The sequence below is a fragment of the Camelus ferus genome, chromosome 12, assembly GCF_009834535.1.
Source record: "Camelus ferus isolate YT-003-E chromosome 12, BCGSAC_Cfer_1.0, whole genome shotgun sequence".
Taxonomy (NCBI): Eukaryota; Metazoa; Chordata; class Mammalia; order Artiodactyla; family Camelidae; genus Camelus; species Camelus ferus.
In genome coordinates this window covers 61,504,246-61,521,753 of record NC_045707.1, presented here as the reverse complement: position 1 = coordinate 61,521,753, position 17,508 = coordinate 61,504,246, and the positions used below count along the sequence as shown (strand labels likewise).

General features: G+C 36.0%; 1 protein-coding gene across 1 annotated transcript in view; it reads right to left on the bottom strand.

Moving 5' to 3' along the window:
- The window catches only part of CAPS2 (calcyphosine 2), a 75,957-nt gene that overhangs the window by 26,695 nt on the left and 31,754 nt on the right, over positions 1 to 17,508 (bottom strand). Inside the window, 6 exon segments of the mRNA XM_032493746.1 lie at positions 360 to 482; positions 3,753 to 3,776; positions 3,778 to 3,930; positions 5,374 to 5,419; positions 6,982 to 7,031; positions 9,584 to 9,694. Coding sequence (XP_032349637.1) covers positions 360 to 482; positions 3,753 to 3,776; positions 3,778 to 3,930; positions 5,374 to 5,419; positions 6,982 to 7,031; positions 9,584 to 9,694 — 507 coding nt within the window.

Genomic DNA, 17,508 nt, shown 5'->3' with positions numbered 1-17,508 from the left:
TTCCCCTTTTCTTAACTGGCCAGAATTTCTCTTGTTTCATTAGCTTATGACTTTCAAAATAAATAAATAAATAACCAGGCCATTCCTTTGTAGGGGAAGGGGTGGGGTCAATAAGCCCACTGTCATAAATAGTGGCCAATTAACATTTTGAACAATATGAACTAAGCGTTTACAAACTCCCCAAGATGCAAGACGATTTTTCAGTTGCCAGACTGAGGGCTCGATTTGCATATTAGGGAATATTCACCTCAGTCCAAGTTCAGTTGTAGCAATTCTTCACTCAGTTTTAAGTGTGTAAAATCTTGGAGGGCAAATTATCTCAACAGCTAATCAAATGAGTGGAAATACTAATAACTTACGGCATCAGATCTCCTTGTGCTCCGTTGTGCGATGGGTGGGTTGTCTGCATATCCCTGCTGTAAGAGGACTTTCCTATCCAGAGTTGTAAGGTCATCTGTGTCGGCTTCTGCACCTTGTACACACTGTGTGTGAGTGTAAATGAAAGCAGTAAGCAAACCCTCATACACACACTCAGAATATTTGCTTTTAACAAAATAAAGGATGAAATGATCACTGGATACGTCAGGTTAAGAGTACAGGCTCTGACAATCATTCTGCCTGTTTGAATCCAGCTCTCCCGCTTTCTAGTTAGATGACCTCGATTTACTCACAGATAAAATGAGAATATGAATAACTACTTCACACACACACAAATGATTAGATGAGATGACTCATGTCTAACACAAAAAAGTACCTCACATACAGTACGCACTCCATAAAAAGTAGCAACTATTCTTTCTATTATTGTCCATTTGAGTCTTTGTGAAGTTAATAAATGTGGGCATGTCACTACTTTATAAAATTACATTCACAAGTAACTAATAGGTGGGGTGAATCCTTTGAGACTGTTAAAATCAAACACAGAGAACAGCCTTGAAAATTCCTTGCGCTGATAATATCAGTTTAGTCATATAAGTAAAGCTTAATTTATCTTATTTTGCAAGACAAGTGAGACTAACTTGGCTTGGATCACTTCTTGCTTATGTCTCTGGAAATCATAGGTGTAACTTAAACTGTTTCCCAAAATTGATAGGGGTAACCACTAACCAATCCCTATCATTTAAGAAAATTCTAATAGTACAGCCAATCACTATGAAGAACAAACAGTCACTGCCTTCTCACTATATAAAACTGCTTTATAACAATATACCCCTGAATCTCATTCCACGTTTGATTTCAGCGCTCCTGGTTTGCAAACTTTCTTTTTGTTGTGTGCACAGTAAACATTCACTAATGACTTCGGTGACTCATTGGCTTCACTTGTGCTTTTCTAAACTTTTGACAAGAATCCTAAAGAGATAAACACTAGATTTTTCTCTGAATATAAGATGTGCTTTCATTACCTTAACACAAAATAATGCCTCAACAGGGGCAGCAATTTGTCAAAAACTTAATTTGTCAAAAACTAGATTTCAAGAGTTTTTTCCACCAGGGCTTGTTCTTACTTTAGATCTCCCTTGAAAAGTCACATTCCATCTCCATACCCTTCTCTGTCTTCATGACCGTTGATTGCTACATGAAACTTTAGTACACATTTGTTTATGATTTGTTGTCTGCCCCTCCTACTGTAAGTTCCACGAGGGCAAAAACTGTCTTTTTTATTGCAGTAGCCCTGGTGCCAGAACAGGGCCACACATAGGGAGCACCTGATAAACATTTATTCAACGAATGAATAATAAATCTTGTTTAAGTATTTTCTATTGGGAAATAAATTTATGAGGATACCTTATAACTTTATTTGTTTACCCACTAATATATTTGTTTTTCCTAAATGGTGATTTATTTTAACAGGCACCAAAAAGATGTTTAACATTATATACAGTAAATGAAAAGATTAAATTAATAGATAACGTTTAAGTATAAGCCAAGCTCTGCATTATAGGTTGGAAGAAACTTTCAAAAGCATTTTCTTTTGTTTCAGCTTGTTTTTAACCTTTTGCAAAAGGGAAACATTGACATTTCCACTTGGCATCTCAAATGTAGCCTCCCCAAATCAGACTTCCCTTGGTCTTCCCCACTCCAGTTAATGACAAGACCGCTCTTCCAACTGCTCAGGTCAAAAGCCTTCCAGTCCTTTTTCATCTTTCCTTTCTCTCAAGCCTGTAACCAATCCATCGCTAAATATTCTCAGCCCTACCTTCAGAATCTATCTAGAATCTGACCCCTCATCACGACCACTTCTCGTCCAACTCTGCTGCGACCACCTGGGTCCAGGCCAACGTCCTCATCTCTTGCCTGGATCACTGTGATAGCCTCCTCAGTGGTCCACCTGCTTCCAGCCACACCTTCTTCCCAATGAAACCCATTCTGAACAAAACAAAATAGAAGGCAAAGCCCTTTAAGTGGTCTACAAGGTCTCTGTAATCTGCCTCCCAGCCTCAGCCTCCCTTTATCTTGCTGAACAGTCTCTTCCCGTCTCTCCCTGGCTCTTCCTGCTCCAAACACCGTGCCTACTCCTACTTCATGACACCTAGTTTCTCCTGACTGGCTTGCTCCTCTCCCCTTTCAGACGTGTGCTAAAATGCAGCCTTCTGGAAAAGATCTTCCCTGACGATCATGTACAAGTCGCTACCCCAACCTCGGTTCCCTTGGACCCACAGCATTTGTCACCATCTGTCATTCTAGATGAATTGATTGATGGATTGATTGAGTCATTCATTCATTCACTTTTTTTTTTTTCTCTTGCTCACTCTTTCCTTAGGATATATACTCTGTAAGGGCAGGAATTTGTGTCTGTTTTACTCACTGACTTATCACCAGTGTCTGGAAAGGTACCTTGCATCATAGTTAAACATTCAAGAACTATTTGTTGAAAGAGTAAACAATGAATGAATGAATTAGGGCAATCATTTTCTAAATCCAAAAGGTGTTTTATCTTTTTCTAGAGTTAGTGAAAAAGGATTTATCTGGAGTAAATAATAATAAGTACAATTCAGGAATTAACATTATTTTCGGTAAAATTGAAATTTAATGATTTTCATGTTTTATTTAAAGATGTTTCATTAATTTAAAATATATACATATATATATATACACACATATAAGCTTACATTTTAGGTAGTAAGAGAATTTGACAGTAAGAGATTCACCACCATTTTATACTAAATGGAAGGAAAACTCAGCATGGGGAACTTGCCTTTAGAACCAAGCAGAGTGGAGCTTTTATTTTCCTGTTTGACATTATCAGTTGACTGATGTATCAGCCTGATTAGTTAGTAGCTACAGCCTTTAGCTATTGTCTTGGGTTCTAAATATATCTAACTTTATTTTTTATTTATCAGCCAAAAGAATCAATTTACATGTTGCTTTCTGCTTTCAAGAGGGGCTCACATTTCTCATATCACGGACCTCTTCTATTTCCAGAGATTACTATTCAAGTGTTTTAATTCACCTAACTATCGTAGGATTTTCTAACAGCATTTATGCAGCAGTTCCACCCTGCCTGATTGTAAAGGCAATTTCCCATGTTGAGTTTGTAAAATGGTGATAACAACCTGTTAGGACTGCTGTGAAGAATAAACTAGTTAATGTAAGTAAAATACTTAAAACAATCTCTGGCGTACAGAAAATAAATGTTAGTTTTTGTACTTTATTATGACGAGTAGCAAGACATCAGACAAAAAGATGTTTCTATAATATGTGTACTGTTTCCTTTAGATCTCATTACAATTGGATAAAGCCACACATATTACCTTTTCATCTATCTTCTTGCTGGGTAGTCTGCTGATGTGTGATCTGTGGCTTTGTCTTTTCTGTATTTCTCTGACTATACTGTTTATGTCCCTCTTTCACTTCAGTTTTGTATTGCTGATATTTTAGTTTATATTTGTCGGTTGGTGCTGGCAAATTATTAGGTATTATGTCCTGCTCCTAGAGGTAAAAAGAAAAAGTATACTATCTGCCAGAAAAAAATCAGAATTATTATTAACTTTCCTTATTAACATTAACAGGTTTATCCTCCACCTTAGCATTTATGCCTAAGAAACAGACAACTACACGCAATGTTCCTAAAGAGAGGTCACATTCACAATATTCAGCTGGTGCAGCATCACTGAGCAATCAGAGCACGCGGAGCCTGCACAGAATGGGCACTGGCCTCAGAAACCAGCAAGCCTGTATTGTTTCCCAGCTGGACATCAGTCCTGGTTCTAAAATAGGGATGAGGAAAAAAATAACTCTTCTTTCTTCTTACGGGTTTTAGATAGGCTTTTTATTCCTGCCCCAGAAAAACTCCACTGCCAATCATTTCTTCCAGAACAGCCATAGGAATTGGAGACGCTCTGGTTGCCATTTCCAGAATATTGAGATACTCCACCTTCTGCTATTACCTGGCTCCGTGCCACATTTCCATGGGATGAGAGGTAACAGAGCCAGCGGGTAAGAGAAACCAAAAAGGAATACGAAGCAAACACATATTGTCCCAGAGAGGGACAGTCGCTCCAAGGTGAGTATAAAGCCAGTACAACCCTTGGAAGTGGTTGTATCCGAGTCTATACCCAAAGGAGGACGGGGCGAGGCTTCAGGGTGAAAACTGCAGCATGCTACAGAGAAGGATGCTATTCATGTAACTGACCCAAAATGAGACTGAAGAGCACATGAGTGGAGAAAGACTAACAAAGACAGAAAAGCAAGCCCTACTCATAGGAATACTGGTCAGAACTTGTGTTCATAACATGAAATAAAACACTATATGTTGTTTGAAGTATAAATATGTCCCAAGGAGACACCTTGGAATCAGTATAGTTACTTACTTACCCCATAGGATCCCAGTAGCCAAAAGTATGTCAGTTTCCAAGAGACCAATTTTGTATTGTTAAGCTAGAAAGATCTGATCTAATTTTCTGCCATAATTTTAAAATCCCCATTAGTATAAACCTGTACTTTGCCAATTTTATGACATTTTAAAAATAGTATTCTTATGTGAGGCAAGAATGTAAAACAAAGTAAAATTATTTCATCAACAGTACTGTTTGGGATGTTAATATATACCATACTTAAACTAAACAAAATATAGACTGGACATAATGAAATTCCTGGATTAAATATAGTGATAAATGCACACTGTATTTCTGAAAGTTGGTAATAAGAAATAAATACTAACCAGGTCATTTAGATGGTGCTGAGTATATGGTATTTGGCATGGTGTAACCCAACCAAAAGCAGATGAATTTGGTGGGTTAAAATGAATATGCGCTATACTAAGTGGCATATGTGAAAAATCATCCTAAAAATAAAATTAAATGATACTAATTATACACTATCTGTAACCCTGTGTTCAAATGTTTATTACATTAAATACCAATTAAAAATTACCTCGTCATCAGAGTCAACAAGGCTTCCCAAATCAAGTCGTGGGACCCTGAAAGAAATAATCTATGCATCCCATAACTTTTACAAATGAGACTTTAATAGTTGCAAATCACATATGTTCAGGTACACTGAAGCCAGTGGTTTGCTGGCTCCTATAAGCTGTGATAGGCTTTTTTTAAAGTGTTCAGTAATTTTTTGAGCTGGTTGTTAATACAGAGTTATTAAAAATAAAATTAAATTAAATTTAAATTAAGAAAATTAATTTAAATGTAATAAAATTAAATTAAGTAGTTAAATTATATTTTAAAAAGGTAACAAGTACTCAAAAGTTATCACTTCTTAATGGTTTTATTGTACTTAGCTACTATCTGTGTTCTGGAGGCCATTTACACCTATCATGTCTGAGTGGTAATATTATGGTGTCATCTCTTTTCAACTCTGTGTTCAGTGACAGCCTGAAATCAACCACAGTGGGATCACTTACACAGAAATGGGCAAATGCTATGAACTGGGACTTGATGTATTGTTTTGCTGATTTCTGAGGAAGACGAAAGTGGTGGAGAAAACGTTAATAGTGCATATTAAGCTGAAAAGCATATCCTGTCTGGAACTGTCACATTGTCAGTAACAAAAAACTCAGGAAATACTGTTCCAGTATTCAAAACTATGACTTGATTCAGCAAAGAAATCACTCGCATCACTCTACAATAAATGAAATTATCAACTAATACTCACGTTGGTTGATATGTTCGTGTAAAATTTATAATCAACTTGAAATATATTTAATTTTATTTAAAATTAACAAGTACAATTGATAATAAACTTACAGTACACTTCTAGAAAACCAGTTGTTAAACATTTTCCGGCACCCATCTAACCATCATCACTCAGTATCTCGTACCTAACACCTGCACCTAGCTCTGTTTTTCCCTCTGGATGAGCATACAGGTATCTATTTTGTGGCACCACATGAAATTGCTGACATTTGCCCATTTTTGATCTATAAAAATGTCAGTTTTATACGAGTCAGCCTAATAAGTTACTTTTTAATTTCTATTTTCCAAGAAGCCCTGTAGTCTAACATACTTGAAAGAATATAAAAGTCATATCCTTCCAATTTTTAAGAGGCAAGGATGTAAAATATATATATAACAATTACTGTATTCCAGCCCAAAACTAAAATCATTTTAATAAGACTGATAAAACTGTAATATATCTCAAGATAAGATTAAAGCACAGACATACCTCCTATTAAATTCATTTTGACTATCCCAATTATAAAGTGCAAGATTCTATGTACTTCTTTAATAAATGCTCTTGGCTGCATGTTCTAAGTAAAACAATATTTTAAAATTTTCAGAAAAATGTAAAAATAATATTAAAGAAAAATTTTAAAAAATAAGAGAAGTATTACCCTTAATTTTACCATCCTATCACAGGATCTACTTTAATTTTGACATAGTAATTTTCAGGCCATCCACATGCATATAAACTTTTCTGTGGTTCACAGTCATAGCTATATATATAATTTTTCATTTTTTTCTTGCTTGTTAATGTATTATAAATGTATTTACCCATTAAACAGCTCAAATGTGAAGAAATGTGACTTACACAGGTAGGCAAGGATCCTCAACTCCCCATGATTTGGAGGTCCATCCTTGCTTTAATTAAAAAAAAAATTAGAATCAGTATGCATATATCATTTATTTATACTTTAAAAGATAAGCAATGTGTCAATGCAATAAGGCTAATTATAACTTTTCTTTTTTATAAGAAGAGTTTCTTTTCTATAAGAAATATTTATTAAGCGCCTCCCTACTGTGCTTGAGACACAGAGACAGGATGAGAACCCACATAACTCTGTCTGCTGGGGAAGACATTTACTCAAACAATGTGGAAAATACGTACTGAGACAGAGCAGCTGCACTTAGCATGTGTACCCAACCTCGTCCAGAGAACTGAGGCAGTTTTTTTTCAAAAAGAAAAAAGAAAACTCTAAATGGAGCCAGATGAAGAAGGGAGAGAGAAAATTGCTCCAGCCACGAGGAACAACTTGTGCTGTACAGGCCCACAGGCAGGAGTCGGCGGTTGGAAAGAGCAGAAATCCAGAGCGTGAAGAGGTAGTGGCCAGAGCTATTACATTCTAACACAAGATAAGGAACTTGGACTTCATCCCAAGGGTAATGGGAAGACAGTGCAGGATTTAGGCAAGGAGGCGACCAAATATTTACAGGTATGTGTTTGGAAATGTTCAATCTTATTGCCAGAAACTGGTGCAAAGACCTGAAAATTACAGTAAGCTTAGCCACCATGAATTAAGAAATATGTGTGAGTCTTAGGGAAAGTTCAAGTTAATAAAAGTAGGAAATCATTTACCCAGAATCACTTATAGCTTACTTCTGAGATGCCCTCTAACGGGTCATTTTTGTGATACTACTAGCAAGCATCAGAGTTGTATGCAAGACTGGGCCTCATCAGTCTGACCTTAAGAATAAAAGAAAGCAATTTCAGCTCAGTATCAGTTTCAATATGGCATTGTTTTAAGCACTATCCTAATAAACAGTTAAACTGTAGAAATATAAATTCACAAGATGATCATTGAAATGGAAAAATATATTTATATGTAATAATAAAATAAAACCAAATATATAACAGCTATAATAGCATATGATATTATATTTAATTAATTTTAATATAATAATAATTTAAAAATATAATTTTATATATATAAAACATAGCCTAAAATAGCAGCACATTTTCATCACCCATCAAAAAATTTCTTAATTATATTTGGGAGCCATTATAACATCATCTAACTTTAGGAAGAAAATCCAAATAGAATACAGCTGTCGTTCTCATAGTCGTCATGATGGTCATCATTGTTATTCCCCAGAAAGTGTCCTAATAGACTTATTAAAATCTGTTAAATAGGCCTATTTAATCATGAAGTCATAGGCATAAATGTTTTAGAATGAAAGTTACCTAATTCCAACAAAACTGTGCTAGCCAATCCAGAATAAAGATAAACTATAGTTTATAAACCCCCAGGCCAGACCTAGGAAAACTATGGCCCAGCTGTTTTCATAGGTAAAGGTTTTATTGGAACCCAGCCCTGCTCATTTATTTACAAATTGTCTATGTGTTACAACCATAACAGCAAAGTTAAAAGATTGCAGCAGAAACTGCATGGCCCAAGAAGCTAAAAATATTTATTATGTGACCCTTTATTTTAAAAGGTGGATATTTTTGTATGCTGTCCTTTTTTAAAATAGACTTTATTTTTCAGAACAGTTTTAGATTCACAGCAAAACTGAGTGGAAGAGATTTCGCATGTACTCCCTGATCCCACACATGCACAGCCTCCCCCAAGAAGGGCTGCTTTGATTCAAATTATCAAATAATTCCGATTTAATTCATAATATTGTGAACCATAAAAAAAAAAAAACAACCCCAAAGCACTAGCTCAAGCATATAAGGGAGAAGGCTAAACATAAAGTAAAGAGCACAGATCCTGAAGTCAGAACTGAAGTTCAAAATCTTGGCAGGGTACAATTTCTGGAAGCTTCAGTTCTTCCACATCTAAAAGCAAGTTAATAATAATATCTACCTCAAAGGTTGGCTGTGAGAATTAAATGATAAAAATCACAGAAACATTTATCATGTTTGCTGGTAAGTAATAAGCATTCAATATTTGAAATAGTAAGAATAGCAATGAAATAAATACCTCTATGTACTTCTAAACTAAATTTTATATTTGCCCAACCCTGTGGTGAATACAGGGACAAAGCAGCTTTAAATTTGCACTTAATAATATACACAACAGTGATATTATGAAGGTTAAAAAGGATAAAAGTCCTAATTTTAGAAGCCTAGATTCTCTTCCTATTTAGCTAATATAAAATGTATATTGATATTTTCTTCTTCTTTCTACTATTTATTTTGCATATTTTCTGGAGACATACACAGATGATTTTTAAAATAGTAATAAAAAAACAAAGATAATAAGCTCAATTAAGAAAATAAAACTAATTCAAGTAATGACCAATTTTCAAGTAATGATTATCTTCAATTCTGCTGATTCAATGATTCAAATCTAGGAAATATTAACCCTAATTATTTGGGAGTATAAGTTAGTCATAAAAACATGGAGAAAGGAGTCAGAAAATTATGTAATGAATCATCCTACAGGAGGAAAATTAGGTAACACACATACTTGTAGTGGCTTTTTCCTTCCAGACATTGCCTGAGCTTGACTTGCAGGAGAAGCAGCAACTCCTTTAACCTCTAAATCCATTCAAGTTCACGTATGTATCATACGGTATATCTTTGAAAAAAGTAAAATAAATATAAAATGACAACTCTTACTCTAATTTTAAATAAGCCATACAAATTACATAACGTTACATGGAAAGAAATCGTGTGGTTAATCACTTTTACTTCTTTCACCAAAATCAACTTTTTGTGACTCAGCTACATTATCTGAGGCAACATTTGTGTAATACTAGTCTGAATAATGGTCCCCCAAAGATGCTCATGTCCTAGTCACCAGACTCTGTGAATATGTCGCTTTAAATGGCAAAAAAGACTTTTCCAATGTGATTAAATTAAAGATTTTAATAGACTTATGAACATAGAAAACAAACAGTGGTTACCAGGGAGAAAAGGGGGAAGGGATAAATTAGGAGTATGGGATTAACAGATACACATTACTATATATAAAACAGATAAACAACAAGGACCTGCTGTATAGCACAGGGATCTATATTTAATTTCTTGTAATGAATAATAATGGAAAAGAAACTGAAAAAATACATATGTATGTATAACTGAATCACTTTGCTGTACACCTGAAACTAACACTGTAAATCGACTACACTTCAGTAAAAAATAAGAATTAAAAACAACAACCACAATTAAAAAATAAAGTTAGTAAAGTCAAAAACAAGGAAAGAAAAGAAGGAGCATCTATGTTTAGTTATGGAGTTTGAATTACTCACGTGGGGAATTAATCTTTTTATCATTCCCCTTAAATATCATAATTCCTGAAAGTTTTGAGTCCTGTAGTGTTTCCTCCCCCCCTTTCCTATGCAAAATATAGCTACAGTGTAAGAATTTTTTTAAAAGTTAAGGATTTCAAAATGTGGAGAGTATCCTGGAGTATCAGGTGGGCCCAATTACTCACCTTATAAAAGGGAGGCAGGATGATCAGAGTGAGAAGAGAAAGCGTGAGGATGGGAGAACAGGTCAAAGGGGAGCTAAGTTGCTAAGCAGCCGGCTTTGAAATGGACGGAAAGCAGCAGTCCCTAGAAGCTACAAGAAGCAGGAACAGACTCTCCCCTGAATACTCAGCTGGGGTACGCTGGTGGGGGGGGGGGTAGCAGGAGGAGGGAAGAGCACTTGATGGCTTCTGTCTCTATGCACACAGCTGCCAAGTCATGAGACATTACTTCTAGCATGTAATGAATATTGTTCACTAACAGATCCATATCTTACCATATTATCTTTTTTGCGACAAAAAGTACTGAATTCACCTCTCATGTCTCTCATTTTTAAAAATGATTATTTCCAGCTCCAATTATCATCACTTCTTTCTTGGTTAGTAGTATTAAGTGGCTATAATGTTGCTTATGCCAAATCAGAACATAGTGGAAAGCAAAGAATAAATTGATCAAGTTCAGCCCGTGATCAAGGAGAGACGAAAGAGATGTGTAAGTATAATTTAGCATTTAAGCTCCATGCAATTGGGGACCAAGACTACCTTGGAGCCTAGGTGATAACAGACCTGGGTGTCTGAATAGAACCTGAGGTCACTCCTAATTTCAAACGAAGCTGAGTAATTACCCCCACGTCACTCCCCCAAAAGTTGAGATCATACTTAGGAGCACCTGCAACGTACCAGAAAGAATGCTCCACCCTCTTCCTACCTGGGATTCATGGACTGGGGTGGGACTCAAGGGGCAGCCAACCTGAACTTACCCAACAATCTGGATAAAGACTAAATCCAGAGTGCGAGGGCTGGAAAATGTATAAACTGGAGGAATTCCACCGAGGAAACCCTCCCTGAGACAGCTTCGGACAGGAGGAGCTGGAAGGGGACGGTTCCCGGCAGAGGCTCTGGCTAGCCCAGGCCCGCGTCTGCAGGTTGCCTGGCAACAGGCGGCTCCACGCTGGGACTCGGATCCCTCTCCCACTTCCAGGGAGAGAATGTCCTCGGTCCTAATTCCTTTCACGCCACCTCCCGCCCCACTGCTGCACCTGCGTTCCTTCCCCTGCCCCGTCCGTGCCGCAGGAGATCCCGCAGCCCCAGCAGAGGCACTCACGGAAAAGCCCAAGGGATGAAACCTAAGTGAAAGCCTTCTTTCTTCCAGGGGACCAGCTCCGGGGCGCCTCTAAACCTCGGCAGGGAACTTGGAGCGGGCTCACTTATCTGCTCTTGCCCTGTGCAGGGAGAAGGCCAAAGCCTGGTCCGGATCCACGGCGGTTGTTGTGCAATTCTGCGTTTAAGTGAATTCTATTTAACATATTTTCCAGGGCATGTACCGGGTGTTCAGCTCCAGGATGATGTTTTGAGAAGGAAAGAAATTTGAGCATATGTCTGGTCTCAAAGAGCCTGCAATTATTAAAAAGATAAGAGGGGACCGAGGGTATAGCTCAAGCGTAGAGTGCATGCTTAGCATGCACGAGGTCCTGGGTTCAACCCCCAGTACTCCCTTCGAACATAAATAAATAAATAAACCTAATTACCCCTCCAAAAAAATAATAAAAATAAATACAATTAAAAAAAGGTAAGACTGTCATATAGTATTAGAGAGAGACAAAGATACTACTTTAAATATGTGAACATATACACATATACATATATATGTATAATTACAAATTAAAATATTGATATAATGAAAAGGGAAAAGGCCTGGGAATCAGGAAGCCTCTCTTTTATTCTTTGCTTTGCACACAATGTCTTTGGGCATCAATTTATCAGTAAAAGGAAGGGTCTGGTTTGAGATCTTTGTAAGGTTCCATTCTCCCCTAACATGCAATAACTCTCCTGAATTACACATCCAACTGTCAGATACTCAAATCAGAACTACAATTTTTTGAAGCTTAATCCAGTTTTCTTCCCACAAAATCAAGTTTTTTTTTTTCCTAATCTACTGTTGTATTTTCAAAATTAGCTTCCCTCAAAATGTATGTATCTAACTTTGCAAATTGGGGCTGGTTTTGGAGTAAAAATACAAACACATTTTTAAAGTATAAAATGAGGGAAGTCAATGGGCATGAAGTAATCACTCCTATTTCTTCCCTATTCTCTATTAAAATATATCCACCCATTACCCCCACACAGAGAGAAAAGCAAAAATAAACTGGAAAAGAAGTAAAAATGAAACAAAAGAAAAAAGCTAAACTTCAACTTCTAATCAAAGACTAAAAAATTCTAGTGCCTAACTACCCTTACCCATTCCACAAAGAGATATTCAAGAAAATAATGTTAAGACATATCTTTGTCTATTCCTGGCACTTAGGTTTAGTACATGTAAATTGCTTTAGTATTTCTGAATACAGGAAACATCTCCTATAGAAGCAATCATCTTGGATTATGTGGTGATAGCATAAATTGTACTTTTTTTGCCTATTTTCAAAACAATTCACTACAAAAGTTCTTTTGTTATTACTGCCAATTAGTTTCTCTCTACACAAAATAAAACTAAATTAGCCATATGTTAACCCCTACTATTTATAAATCCAAAATAATTTGCATTTGAAACTCAGGAAGCATCCACTGAATATCTACTGTCTGCAAATATATCCAATTTTAGAAAAAGGACAGTATATAAGCCTATCCAGTATTGCCTTTTAAATTATTTATTTAGTCTAAGATATTTACTGAGCCCCTAGTGTGTATATGGCAAATAAGATATAGCTTCTAAAGAAGCTTACAATTACATACAACATTTTTAGAAAGTTAAAGAGTGCTCATTTCTTTAATTCATTCTAGGTGCTATAGATACAGCAGCAAAGCAAACAAAGACACTCTTTTAGTGAAGGTTACAATCTAATAGAGGTGACAAACACTAAATAAACAAATAATATAATGTCAGGCAGTAAGTAATACAATGAAGAAAAATACAATAAGTTAACAAGATAGACATTGATAGTAGGAGAAGTTGTAGGATAAGGTATGGTTTCACTGAGGGGAATTCTGCAGGCAAAGGGAACAGCACGTGCAAAAGGCCTGAGGAGAGGGCATCCTTTTCAAGCTGATGGATGAGGCTGATGCAGAGTGAGCCAGGGGAGAATGTAGGATGAGGGCCAGAGATTAACCATGGTCAGATTAAGTAGTGCCTTGTGAGCCACATCTAGGACTTTGAATTTATAAGGGTGACAAGAAGTCATTAGAGGGTTTTGAAAAGAGGGGGATTTATGTTTTTAAAGGAATAATCTGGCTTTTCTATGGAAAATTAATTGTAATGAAGCAAGAATGGATACAGAGAAACCGAGAAAGATACTACTGCCTTTGTTCCAGGACAGGATGATGGCAGCTCCAGCCAAGATACTGGCTGTCCACAGAATGGGAAGAAGTATTTGGATTATTTAAAAAGTACAGCTAACAGGGTTTGTACATTGAATGACTGCCGTACATGAGAGGAAAAGAAGAACAAAGTAATAAGATAGGCACATGAAGTGTTTGGAGGAGTAAAAGGGTATCATTGTTTATTTCATGTGCCATCTTGGCTAGAAAGTGATGACCAGTTGTGTGATCAAACACCAGATCAAACACTAGACTACTCTCCATAGTGTGGGTGGGCCTCATTCAATCAGTTGAAGGCCTTAAAAGCAAAGACTGAAGTTTCCCAAAGAAGATGGGATTCTGCCTCTAGAGTCCAATTTACAAGTTCTGCTTGAGTTTCTAGCCTGCAGACTGAAGACTGCAACATCAGCTCTTACCTGAATCTTCAGCCTGTCAGCTTGTCCTACAGCTTTGGGGCTTGCCAGCCCCCATGCTGTATAAGCCAATTTCTTTAAAATGTGTGTGTGTATGTGTGTGTGTGTATGTGTGTGTGTGTGTGAATAAAGAGACGATGGGGATATATGTTCTATTGGTTCTGTGTCTCTGGATAACCCTGACTAATACAGAGGGGAAAAGAGAAATAAAGTAGTGATACAGAAACAGGAAGTGTTTTAATGACAGGAGATCCCTTATAATTGGAAGACTTCACAAAAGAAACTAACATTTAATTGGAGTCATAAAGGGTTCATTTATTAATCTGCTCATCAAATATTGAACTTGTCTGTCAAGATGTTGGGGATACAGTAGTTTAAAAAAAAAAAAGAAGTAATCCCTGCCTCACGGGGCTTACATTCAATTGAGGGGAATTATGATAACAATATAAATAAGCAAATTACATCACAGAATGTGAGGATAAGGGTTATGGAGAAATACAAAGCAGAAAAGGACCAACAGGAAGTGATAGGTGTATTAAGTAATATAAAATACCACTGTTAGGTATTTTGAAAAGACGTAACTTGAGCAGATATTTAATAGAGGCTAGAAATGAGCCACGTAGCCTTCTGGGAAAAAGAATTTAGGCAAATGAAACAAAAGCAAATGCCTTGAGGCAGAAGCACTTTGGCTTTTTCTATGAACCACAAAGGGGCCAGAGTGTCTGGAAGAGACAAAAGGAAGGGGAGAGGAGTAGGAGATGACATCAGAGAGGGGCTGTATTGTTGAGAAAGGGCCTTGAAGGCTAATGTGAGGACTTGGAATTTCGCTTTGAGTACCATGGAAAGCCAGCAATTGGAAGGTTTTGAGCAGTGGAGTGACATGATCCGACTTACCTTTAACAGAATCACTCTGGATGCTGTGTTGAGAATAGTATTTAAATATTTGACTATGAAGATAAATATACACAAAGGCAATGGTAAGAGGTCCTGGAAAAACTCAGAAGTACTCTCATATTTTCCTGTGAAGTTTTTTTCTTCACATTTAAGTCATAATTGGAATTTATTTCTGTGTAAGGAGAAGGAAGATACTAAATCCTACATTTTTTTCCATAGGGATAAGTAATTATACAAGAATAATTTTTAAAAAATCCTTATCACCTAAATCAACAGAAATGCCGTGTCTGTTATACACAGGATCTGGGATGTAAATATGGATACTTAACTCATTCTCTTCATTTTATCTATTTCTTCATCCCTGTTCCAACAGCAAAGCCTTTTTATCACCTAGTTCATAGTCTCTGACTACAAATAAAATGAAATGTAATCAATAACTAAAAAACAACTTTAGAAACCCATTTAGAAAAACTTAACAGTGCCCTCAATTAACAGGTCAAAGAATAAGCCATAATGGAAATTATGAAATATTTATAACTGAATAGCAAAAAAGCAGTCCACTCTTAAACCTTATGAATTGCAACTAAACTGTAAATCAGGGGACATGAATAACCTTAAATAAATATATGAAAAAAGAAGAAAGAAGAAAAGTAAAAATTTTTTCGGATTTCTTGACTTCAATTGGGTTAATTAAATATTTTTCATCTGTCATTTTCCCACTACTGGTTTGGTATTCTTTCTTTAAACAGTCATTCTTAAATTGTTAACATGTTCATTACTTAACAAAGTCAAAAGTTACTCAATACCTCGACTCTCCTCCCACCAATACAAATACCTTAGAATAGTTCAACAATAATCACTCAGCTCTCCCAACTTCTACATGATTTTTGCCTAGTATTATAGTTCCACTTTATTTAATCTTCTTCCTTCAGTATCCACATGCTTCCCTCTTGCGTCCCCTTCAAGTATTTTCTCAAAAGGCACCTTTTCAAAGACATCCACACTGATCACATTTAAAATTACCATCTGCCACCATCACCTGAACTCCTTAGCCTAGCATTTTTTTCATAGAAAGTATCACCATTTTAAACTATACTATAGAATTTGTTTATTATGCTTATCATTTATTATTATTATTTATATTATCATCATTATTATTATTTATTATCACTAGAATTCCAGAAAGGCAGGTTGCTTTGTTTTCTTTTTTATGGTTGTAATCTCAAGCACCGAGAAGAATGCCTGGTATACAGCAGACATCCAAAATATATAAGTATACTAAAGATTATTGAACATCATTCTGACTGCTATCTTGGGAACAGACTACAAGAGGTTAAGAGTAGGGTAGGAATATCCACTAGGAAGTTATTGTAATTATTCATGAAATCAAGGAGGTGTCATTCAAATGGTGATCAGCAGTCAAAGCCTTGAAAATATAAAGACAAAGCCAACAGAATTTTCTAAGGAACTAATTGCCTCCAAAGTTTGGGGCCTGAGCAGTCAGAAAGATGGAGCTGCCATTAGCTGAGATAGGGAGAACTGGAGGCTCAGGATTTGGGTGTGGGGTATTAGAAGCTCAGTTTGGATTATGGATGTAATGCTGAGGTCACATATACTGCAATTCTCCAATGGCAGATAGTAGACCAGCAATACCTTCCCTTTATATTTTCCCCCATTTTATAATTTAATTTTCTGCTTTCTATTAAAAAATAATAACTAATTGTAGCAAAGTTGTTCTTATTTTTAGTGGCAAGGTTGCCTGACCACTAGAAGTGACTAGAATATCAGTGAATGTAAATATGTGTTCACTTGAATTAAATGGCATTGTAAATAACCTCACATAATCAAAGATATTTATTTGAAATATAGAAATACAGGAAAATGTCATGTAATGTCACAGAAAAAACGCTGGTTTATTATTGAATAACAATATAACTGACATAATGGATTTAAAACATTAAGCCAAATGAAGTTGATTTATATTGCAATGTAGGTAAAAGAAGCAATCAAATATACTCTGTCTTAGTCTTTAGCATTCCAACTAAAGCAATCCTTTATCTGAAGTTTACTAGTCACTAAATAGTCTGTTCCAAATTAAAGTTTCAAGAAGGAAAGATTTTGCCCGCTATTCCATGTGTCTCTCTAGGCAGCTGGGAAAACAAGCAAGTTATTAATTAAATGTTTGACAAGGTAATGATTAAGGATCTCTATGTCATCGACTATACAAAATGCCTGTCCTTGCTTTTTTCCCAGTCTCTTGACGAAATGCACGATATGATGTTGCAGCTTACTTAAAAACAATAA